Source organism: Garra rufa, chromosome 9 (assembly GCF_049309525.1).
Source record: "Garra rufa chromosome 9, GarRuf1.0, whole genome shotgun sequence".
Taxonomy (NCBI): domain Eukaryota; kingdom Metazoa; phylum Chordata; class Actinopteri; order Cypriniformes; family Cyprinidae; genus Garra; species Garra rufa.
Genome location: NC_133369.1, coordinates 9,501,089 through 9,512,289, shown reverse-complemented (window position 1 = coordinate 9,512,289; position 11,201 = coordinate 9,501,089). Strand labels below are relative to the sequence as shown.

The window sequence follows — 11,201 nt, the reverse complement described above, 5'->3', positions numbered from 1 at the left end:
AAATACCAAGTGTAGCAAAACCTTTGTTAATTTGTGGTTACCATAGTTTAACTATAGCAACAATGTTTTTTGGTTTTTAGTGAAAACATGGTTAATTTTTGTAAGGGTTGTATTGTTGTTAGCCTTAGCTCCCTCTAAACGTGTTATAAAACAATGTGAATATTTGTCTGCTAAATTCCTACTCTTTACAAGTTATGCCATTTTGTTAATTTTTCAGCAAACGGACCGCTATTGATAATATTTGCAAGCAGTTTAATGCTTAACTAAGTAAACAAAACTACAATAATCTATTTACAGATGTATCTGACCTGTAAATGAAGTACTGAACAGGACAGTTTCGACTCTCTGCTCCACCTGGGCTCTCCATTCTCGAGTCTCGCATTCTTTTGGCGGACGCGCGGATGGGCGGAGCGTGCGCGTGGCGAATTGCGACGTCAGTCAAGACGAACCGGATTACGATTTATTAGAGTATTATTATTGAATGGCGAATTTGGAAATAATCACTTTAGTTCATTTGGCAGGCAACAGAAACAACAACAACAATATATATGAAAATAAAATGTAAATAAAAAAATGGCAGCGGGCCAAATTGGCTGCCAGGCCACCGGGAATTGTCCCGGTTCTCCCGATGGCCAGTCCGCCCCTGGTGTGTACGTTTTCTGACTAAATGCAACCAAAAAGCGATTTTAAAGTGGTTAAGCAAGTAATAATAATCGGCAGGGATCCCCAGACCAATACAATTAGTGTGCCTCCTCTATTTTAAAACCCACAAGCCGCCTCTGGCTTTTACTACAGGCAGCTTTTGAAAAATAAATATTTATATTTAAAAGTTTATTTTATTGAGAGTGTAGAAAGAGTGGTATCTGTTTGACGTCAAGCAGGACTATACAGCCAATTGGATTTAACGAAAGCACAGCTGAGCCAACCTCTCTGAAAATATAATTGGCCAATGGAAGCTCACTCATTTCAAGTTGTACATGACCAGTGTTGTGGTCCAATAAGTGAATCAGATTAATGCAGTGTTTATTGTTTATTAAGTCAGATTAATTCAGTTTTCATTTTTGATTCACTCGTAAGAACTGGCGTACAGCACCTTGCGAAAGTATTCATACCCCTTCATTTTTTTCACATTTTGTTATTTTGCTGACTTATGTTAAACTGCTTTAAATTACTTTTTTCCCACATCAGTCTACACTCCATACACCATAATGGCAAAGCAAAAAACTGGGTTTAACATCTTTGCAAATGTATTAAATATAAAAAACATAAATGATTCCATTGCATTTTCATACCCTCAGTTTTTTCCTTAATAATAAATTTACGAAATTGTGGCAATTCTGTTTGAACTTTGTCAATATGGCGTATGGAGTGTAGATTAATATGGGGAGGAAAAAAAGTTATTTATAGCAGTTTAACATAAGGCAGCAACATAACAAAATATGAAAAAAAATTACGGGGTGTGAATACTTTCGCAACACACTGTATAAAAGTAATTTACATTGAAATCCGAGTGCTCAGGTGAGAACATAAATGATTAAAAACAAAAAAAGGGCATGTATTATTGATCACTGAATGTTTTATTTAAATACATAATCAAAAGACAGGAAGAAAAACAAACATCAATACTTCAACATTGATAATCAAAACAGTTTCCATAGTTGTGAGACATAAGAATCAACTTTAAAGCATGTTTTAGTAACATAAATAGATTTACACTAGAGATGAGTGGGACAGATCCAACAGACCGAATCATTAAAATGAAAAAAAAAAAAAAAAAAAAAAATCATTTAAAATGATACTTTTTTTTTTTCCTTTTTGGAAAGCCCTCTATCTTCCCATTCCTGGCATCCAGACAATTATTCATGTAGATGGTGTTTAGAGTTGACAGCGATGAGAGTGATATACAACACCATGATGACGATGCCAATACCAAGAGCAGTATGGTTAAGAGTGAGCGCCGTTTTGGAGTTTGTCTCTGCCAACTGTTGTTGCCCAGACAAGTTGGCACTCCGAGTCTGTGAAAATAAATGTGAAACATAATGTCAGGTATACCACTTCTGTTTTGCAGCAACTGTGCTTTCTAGTTTTTACAATGTGGTACTACAGCTTTTCCCACGGTTCTTCATGAGTAAATCAATGTTTTAACATGGTGCTATATTTCAAAATGTTACACCAGCTTTTATGTTCCCATGTGAACTCTTAGGCAATAATAAAAACACAGAGCAAGTGCCAAAGTCAGATTCACATGTACATATTAAAGTGGTTTCAGTTCCTTTATCTGAACCATCACCTATTGCATTTTCTTTTTTTCTGGACCATCAAACTCATTTGGTATCTTTAATTAGAATTCTATCAGGAAGCAATAGAATATTGCAGAACAACAATAATGTGCTTCAGTAACTTCACATAAAGAAAGAATGTTTACAGATGTGCACAAAGTGGAGGTGAAATAGGGACGCTCTATACTGCCTCACCTCTTTCAGAATAACAAAACGTCACACCATTTACAGGAAACAAAAAATGTTTGTTAAAATAGAGATAAGCATCTGCTTCGTAAACGATGTATTTTTAGAAACGCAAACCATAATCATTCAAGCATGTTAGTTACGAGGAAGTTACGTGAGTGAGCATACATTTCAATCATGTGATCAGAACTCATGCTTTGCATTCTGTTTCAAACATTTTTAATACATTTTAAATGTGTTTTTTTATGAATTGTAAACTTTCTGATTGTAAACGTGATTTATGTCTACATGTATATGTTGGACAAAGACATTTTTAAAAATATCTTCTTTTATGTTTGGAACATCATAAAGGTGAGTAAATAGTGATGACACTATCATTTTAGGGTGAATTTAGTTTGATCTATAAATTTACCAAACAAAAACAATTAGGATTTAAACATTGCATTTTATGATTAGACAAGGTTAGTTTATCTCTTTTGTATGACACACATAAACAAGTAAGAAATTGAAAGAATGCTTACATTCAAAGAGAAAACCAGTGCAGCAATGCCCAGAGGCAAACAGCAGCACAGCATGGTAAAAATGGAGTAGCCCAAGTAATCCGGCACTGGATACACCAGTGGAATTGCAGTCACATAAACTGCAGGCTGCACGGTGACCGCAGGATGTCCCGGATACGGTCCTTGTCCGTATGGCACTGAAGCTCCATATTGCTGGGCTTGATAGCCAGAAGTGCTCTGGAAGTTCCCTGGAGGAGGGTGGCTAAGATGGTCCTGGTATGGTGGCGGCCCAGGCTGCAACAGCTTGGATTTCTCTGATGTATTCCAGTTTTCTTGGGGCTCCATTGTTCTGTTTGGTAAACTTGTAATGTCTTATCTTCTTTGTGCTTTATAGAGATGCCACACCTTTGTGGACTCTGGCTAAGAGGAATCAAGTGTCTGGTCACGAACCTTGGCTCTTTACAATCACGTGAAGATTTACAGGAATCTAACAGGAGGTGCATTGTAGGTGGAGCGATGGTGTTTCAGGAAGTGACAGCAGGCCTGACAGATTTAGCTCACTTGTCTACGCTGTACAAACATAATATTTACATAGAACTGCAGGTGACAGATGCAGAATGTATCTGGTTTAATCAAAATGAAAGTCTTGCTTGATAGGCTATTGTGGCTTTTTGGACACTTGTTGATTATTTGACACGGCACATACACATATGTAAACAAAGACTCTGGTGAAGCTGGTGAAGCCAGCATTTCACAGCACACATCGACACAGCACCACCCCTGTTTACCACACAGTTTCTAAAGCAATAGAATATGCCATTGTTGTTATTCCTATTTTAATCTGGGCCTGTATCTTCCAAAAAGAGAAGTGAGATGCTCCACAAACTATGTGAAAGCAGCATCATTGCCAAACAAATCCTAACCCCTTGACTTCTTCAAAAACCCTCCAGGTTCAATATTTAACTAAGGATGGGCTGAGTGTACACTTATTAGGGCCGTTCTACAGAATTGGTGCTAACTGTTGTCCCACAACCAAAAAACAAAACATATTTAAAAACCATTTAAAGGACCCCCCCCCCACACACACACACACACACACACACACACACACGATTTTCTAGGCTGATAAGATTAGGAACTACACTCCCATTCCGGTGTAATAGTCAAGGAAGTTTGCTGCCGTAATATAGCTGAAGCAGGCGCAGTATCGTCACGCAGCACCTGAAATTAGTTCCCAGCTAGGTTAGCATTTGCACATGTGCTGCGTGATATTACTTCGCCTGCTTCAACCATGTTACGACAGCAAACTTTGACTATTACGCCGGAATGGAAGTGTAGTTCCTAATCTTATCGGCCCAGAAAATCGCAGCTTTACATTTTCCGCCGATATTAGTACAAGATATAACTACAGAAGTGTCAAGTTTTAAACAGAACAAATATCAAAACTCGTTGGTCATTTTTCAACACAATGCTATTTGTCTAATAGGATTCAATGATCTATGCTAAGCTATGCTAAAAGTGATATCGCCAGAACAGGAGAACGGCTGAATGGATTTCAAAAAGGTAAAACTCAACTTATTAACTCGTAGGGAGTTGGAGAATGAGCCTATTTCCAAAAAATTGGAGTGTTTCCTTTAAGGTGAGACACTGCAGGTGAATAGGGTAAAAAAAAAAAACTAATATCATGTTACTTACCCAGTTAATTGATTACTTTGATAATTGCAAACATTTTTTTTTTGTATTACAAGTTTTGTAAAATGTTAGGCTTAAATATGCAAATGAGCCATTATTTATTGAAATATGTTAATTTGCATACATTTCTAGTACAAAAATCTAAACACTGGATGAAGTCTGTTTCGAAATTCTTGTTTAATTTTTTTGACGTATTAGAGTCAAATGTTTTTACAGAGGTGATTTTGGGCATCTTTTTTTGTCACTCCATAAATCAGAAAAAAACTTATGAAACTCCTACATTTATGATCAGGAAATACTCCAGTGTCCCCCTCACTTATAGCTACAGCCTACAAGGCTTGAGTAGATAGGCCCCATCATTTTGAGGTAAATGTGCTTAAAAGTCTGAAAAATCTGTGCTTTAAGGAACATCACTACCGAACACCTTTTTCTGCAATTAAGCACACTTTTTGTGGGATTTATTCCATAACATTTAGTTTTTATATGTGTACCACTGTTTAGAACTGTAGCTAACCGTGTGCTGATTAGCATCTTTGAGCTAGGTTCAATAATATCTGAAGTTGTCACTACCAAAACATTTGGTAGTATTTCGATAGTGACATCTTTGTTTTCTTTGGGTGTTATAACATAAAATTGTCACTACTGAAACAGTCACAACTGAAGCATGTTATCATTGTTTCGGTAGTGATAAAAGGGAACACATAATCCTTTATTTGGGGGAAATTAAAATTTTAGTAGAGTTATGCAATTGTTTTGTATTTTAGTATGTTTTAGTAGTGTTTTATTATGTGGGTTAAAATTCAGTGATGTGATGTGGTCATTACCAAAAATGTGCAGTCACTAGCGAAACATGGGATGTTTTGTCAAAAATAAAGTATACTGAATTATCAACTAAGATGTTATGATTGTTATGTTTTTTGTTCAATGTATATTCAAACTAATACATTTTTAATTTTGAAATCAGTATGATCAACTTTTTGCCTTTTACAAAGAAAAATTGGATTCAGAATACAACAAATCTCATAAAATACACTTTACATCTCAGATATTATACAATTTACATATATACAATTTTTTGGAAAAAATATTTTTTTTTCAAGATGTTTCCAACTCTGTAGAATAGCCCATTATTCTTAATTACCTTCATTCTCCATTCTATTAATGAACAATTTGTTTGTTCCAGTTCTTTGTAAAGGTCAAAAACAAAGTCTGTTTTTGTTTCAACCTTTTTTTTTTATTATTTACAAAATCTCTGGTTCAACATAAATCTTTGATACCTAAGAGAAAACTAGCATTTATTTAGTCGTTGTTTAATACAACATAAAATTTCACAATATATTTGTCAGTTACAGCACATTTAAAGGATAACTATTGCCAAAATGCAACCTGGGCTGTTTTTTTTTTTTTTTTTTTTTACTGTAAACGAGACAAACTTCTTTTATATCTAAAAGCATAATTACGACAAACAAGCTGTTTTGAGATTGACCGTGATTTCGTTTTGTGGTCAATGGCCAGTGAATGGGAGTACTAAGGGCATAACTTTGAGTGCATCAAAATCAATATTTTTACAACACTAAGAAGGCTCGACACACCATGAAACTTTGCTCGAAGTATCGCCTGGGTCTCCACACATTAACTCGAGCATTGAGAACATTGTTTGTGTACACAGAGTTTACTAAAAAGAAAGGTTTTGAACAACTCACTTACACTTTTTGGGTTTCCACTCGCAGCCGTCTTGCCAGTCAAGAGATGTCGATCTCTGAATGCGAATGAATGGACTCCATAGGACAAAATATTAGGCTTATGTAGTGCATGGAGCCCATCAGACATGAAATAACTAGTTATATTCCTTAAATAACTTCTTCCCCGATCTGCGATTAACACCTATTTGCTATGAGCCAGACCTCTGGCTACTATCCAACTCATCCCCCCACCATCAAGATAAGACTCTTTACAGCCTACAGGAATGCAGGGAGATACACTCTCCTTATTCAGACATACAGTCCCACATACAGTTATATAGAAATGTACACGTATCAATGTGTTACCTTTTCTTATATTGTTGTTTCTGTTATGTATGTCTGTCTCAAACATTAATCCGCAATATATGAATTATTGTGTGTGCTAAGACTCTCACATTTAGAATCACTCATTCAACCGAGATGATACATAGATCATGTTTGGTGTCTATGAGCTGCATTTATGATCTCCTAAATGTTAATGTTTGTTGCATCTTAATAACTCCTTGCTTGATTGGTATTATTGAACTTTTGGAAGTTTTGTGGCGAAACAACCAATCAGCTTTCACATGCAAAACACCATGGTGGAATACAAAGGCTGTATCCGAAATCGCCCCCTATTCCCTCAAATAGGGCACTATTTGAGGGGACAGCCATTTTAAGTGGTGTTCGAAACCATAGTGGACGTTCCCGAGTGCACTCATTCAATCCCACAATGCACCGCAAAAACGAGTGTACAACCGATGTACACTCAACAGCTAGAGATAACCCATAATGCACTGTGAGAGTTGCGCGCCGACTGAATTCCCGCGTCTTGCCAGACGATGGCGCCCGCAGCTGAATCATCCATCCGTTCATTTTACAACGCGCTCATCCACGCCGTAATACAACGTACAACACAGGTACAAATTCGTTGCAAATTGATTATTAAATTGTTTAACCAAGGTTTATACATAAACTCCTTGTCATAGTTCAAGATAAATCCTTTAATCTTACTACTCGAACTGTCCATTTTAAATGATTGTTAAAAAGTAAGCAATACTATGCAAAAGCAGCAGTCCTTCCAGTGCACTTAGTGTCTGAATTCACTCACTCGTTTTCATTCACTCCTTCAAGTGAACTGTACGAGTGGACTAATGTAGGCAATAGTGAATAGGGTATAGGGGGCGATTTCTAATACAGCCAAAGACTTTCAATCTTCCCTCCAAAACTCAGATCAACCGGATTGGACAAGATCCAACTGTGGGTGTGAATGACCTACAGGTTTAAAAGTCACGCACCTCTTCTCTTCCTCTCTCTCTTCCCTTCTCCGCGACTCGGACACACGTGATCCCGCATGGGGGAGGGGCGGCTCACCTAGCATTGGAGATGAGGCCTAAAGTACTCACCCTTCTTTGAAAAGCCATGCGGCCTACTCACCCTTCTTCGAAGCCATGCGATCTAACTCTGAAGGAACTGGAAAAGGACCTTCTGAACTGAACACATACGGAACCAATGCACAACAACAAGAGCTTGCAAGTATTCATTCTTTCTACAAACGTAGATAGCTGCGTTTTATGAAAACGATTTCAGGTTGTTCAGAACTGTTCATTCCTGTACCATGCATCTCTCTCAATTCAATTCAATTCAATTCATATTGCTTTATTGGCATGACATACTTGGGTGCATATTCCCAAAGCATTGTATACAGCAGAATAATCAAAAACAAAAATACATATAATATACATCCATAATAACAAAAAAAAACATCCATATATATACACTGTAACCGATTTTTGTAATTTGAACAGTATTTTACTGTAATATCTACAGTAAGATACTGTAAAATGTATATACAGTATTTTACTGTAAACTGCAAAGGATTATGGGAAAATATATGATCACTACTGTAATTCTCCACTACTGTAAATCCGTTTACAGTAGTGAACTTGCCCGCGAAAAATTGACCAATGGCAAGGGAGATTTTTTTTTCTCCTGTTGAGAGGAAGTGGCGGTAAAAAGGACAAAAGAGAAATGTTGCATCAATAACTCGACAAAAAGGTTAGTATATTATTTCTGTTTTATGAAAAACTGAACAATTTTAATTTGTTTTCACTTGTTAACAGCAAACTAACAATATTCATCGTGTTTTTCATGTCGGTAGCCTTTTTTTTCTGACTGACGGCCGGGGCGCCGCCATAACGGTGAAAACATGGACTGGTGAGTAAATTAAGGTGACCTATATTAGTCGAAATAAACTTTATTTAAACTGAGAAACACGTTTGTATATTCGGCTGCCCTTTAATGCAAGTTAGTTCGTCTGACGAGCCCTTACTCAAGCTTAACAGCAAACTGAGGTGAAATACTGAGGTAAAGTGCGTTAAGCAACACCACTGTTTCTGTGGAGATTTTAAACTGTATTTTCAAGCCCTTCTTTTGTTTGTTATTTTCAAGTTTCTGGTCTGGATGTCATCTGTAACGTCGGAGGTGTATTTTGGATCTTCTTCTGTGAATGACTGCCATAGTATCGACGATAACATGAACTGGTAAGCTAATAATGTCAGTAAGCCGAAGTTGACAAACTTAACGTTAGTCACAGAGCAGCATAATATCTTTTAAACGCTGCCTCTTTATAGCTAGCAAGGTAATTCTCTTCAAATGATGTTTAAGTATGAAATGTGTGTATGAATGTCGTATGTAACTTTATAGACGGTCCCTTCAGTGACAGACGTGACATAAACAGCGCGCTAACATGAAACACTGAGGTAAAACTGAACACCGCGGTTAACTGCATCTTTTGTGTTTTATTTTCAAGTTTGTGGTCTCGTGGTCATGTCGTCTGCATCGGAGGTGTATTAGAGTCTTTTCTGGTGATTGCCGTCGTCGCGGTGCAAACAACAGGTGAGCTTCCCCTTTCATCAATTTAACTAAGTTAATGTTAACGTTACTAAATTAGCCAAATTAGCCACAGGCTGCTGTTCTCCACTGACTTGCAGAACAGGTTAACTTTTTAAAGAGAGTAACGAGCTAGCAATATATTAATATAGCAAGTTTTGCTAATAAATATTATAAATGTTTATTTTATTAAAAATGTAAATTTTATTACTGTACAGTAGTTGTCTTTTCTGATCATAAACTATAGTAACACTAAAAGGGTGTTGTGACACTGTCTGTTACAGGAGATTTCTCCAAGCACTAACTGGATGCTGACCATCAGATGCAGAATCATCATACAGCCAGCTGTCCATTTTACAGACATGCAGAATAAGGTAACCTAAAACATATTTTGTTTTACATTGCATTTACATTCATGCATTTTTCAGATGCTTTTATCCTAAGCAAGTTATATTGTATTTAAAGTACACATTTGTAAGGTATTTATTTCCTGGGAATGTTTTTTATTACCATCAAGATTGAGTTTGCATGCGCATTAAAATTATTTCTATTAAACCAGCATTTAAACAGCAAAATGCAGCTGCTTCAGGTATCTTTAACTTACTGTAACCTTTAAATTCATAATAGCAATCTTACTGTCTGTCAATTTAGATTATTGTTACTGTAAAACAACAAATATAGATTTTTAATCATAGTAGGCCTATTATATGCACAGACTTTCTAGGAAACACACGTTTAGAATGTTTATATGAACAGATTGGTTAGCATTTAGCATGGTCTGTGGCAGACTTTACTAAGTGTCAGGGCAACAAAATTCAATAAACAAGAATGTAATATTAAGTGATTTAAATCAAGAAGAAAATATTGTCTTTTTGCTCCATTTAGTAAAAACGGTTCTTAACAAAGCCATGTTGTGCATCTCTGCACACAGCAGTGTTTCATTACTGAATGAATTTACCTTTTTTAAACACCTAGAATCAGTGACTTACTGACCCATTCATAAAATTCTTTATAAAAAATTTCAAGAAAAAGTTTCTTCAGTTTTTTTTCTTACTACTGCGTTCGTATGTAGTATATAATTTTTTTTAAAATGCATACAGCACCAAGTTTGACAGTTGAGGCAAATTCTTTAAACACTGTTTTTCTTGTGCTTGCAGGTTCGTTCAGACAGTCAACCTTTGTGGCAGCAAATGCATTGACAGTCACAGATCAGATGGACTTCTGGAAAGAGGGTGCAAACAGCAAGCATCAGCCTGAATCCCATTCTGCCGTTTCTCATCAGAGAGCTTGTCAACTTTGACTCAAAATTACTAAAATTTAACACAACACAAACACATTTTTACTGTATGATTTTATTTTATTTACACTACCAGACAAAGCTTTTGAACGGTAAGATTTTAAATGTTTTTAAAGAAGGTCTCTTCTGCTCACTAAGCCTGCATTCATTTGATCCAAAGTACAGCAAAAACAATACACTTTTGAACCATTTTTATTATTTAAAATAACTGTTTTCTTTTTTAATATATTTTAAAATGTAATTTATTGCTGTGATCAAAGCTTAATTTTTAGCATCATTACTGCAGTCACATGATCCTTCAGAAATCATTCTAATAATTTGATTTTCTGCTCAAAAACTATTATTATGATGTTGCTGAAATTATTATAATGCTAAAAACAGTGGAGTACATTTTTTTTCAGGTTTCTTTGATGAATAGAAAGTTCAGATAAACAGCATTTATCTGAAATAGAAATAGTTTGTAACATTATGAATGTCTTTATTATCACTTTTGATCAATTTAAATCATCCTTGCTAAATAATATCTTTCTATTCATCAAAGAATCCTGAAAAATCTAAAAATTAAATAAAATGTTTATCAGCATACTAGAATGATTTCTGAAGGATCATGTGATACTGAAGACGAGTAATGATG

At 35.7% G+C, this 11,201-nt stretch overlaps 1 protein-coding gene and 1 long non-coding RNA gene across 2 annotated transcripts; one reads left to right on the top strand and one right to left on the bottom strand.

Moving 5' to 3' along the window:
* Positions 1 to 1,556: 1,556 nt before the first annotated feature.
* On the bottom strand, positions 1,557 to 3,426 carry LOC141343130 (synapse differentiation-inducing gene protein 1-like). The gene is made up of 2 exons (XM_073847733.1): positions 2,987 to 3,426; positions 1,557 to 2,015 (listed from the first exon to the last, which is right to left on the bottom strand). Exons 1-2 carry the CDS (start codon positions 3,308 to 3,310, stop codon positions 1,857 to 1,859), a joined length of 483 nt encoding a protein of 160 aa, XP_073703834.1. The 5' UTR covers positions 3,311 to 3,426; the 3' UTR covers positions 1,557 to 1,856.
* A 5,763-nt stretch (positions 3,427 to 9,189) lies between these two features.
* On the top strand, positions 9,190 to 10,731 carry LOC141342197 (uncharacterized). The gene is made up of 3 exons (XR_012356675.1): positions 9,190 to 9,276; positions 9,555 to 9,644; positions 10,428 to 10,731. It is a non-coding gene; the product is annotated as an uncharacterized lncRNA (long non-coding RNA).
* The last annotated feature ends 470 nt before the right edge of the window (positions 10,732 to 11,201 follow it).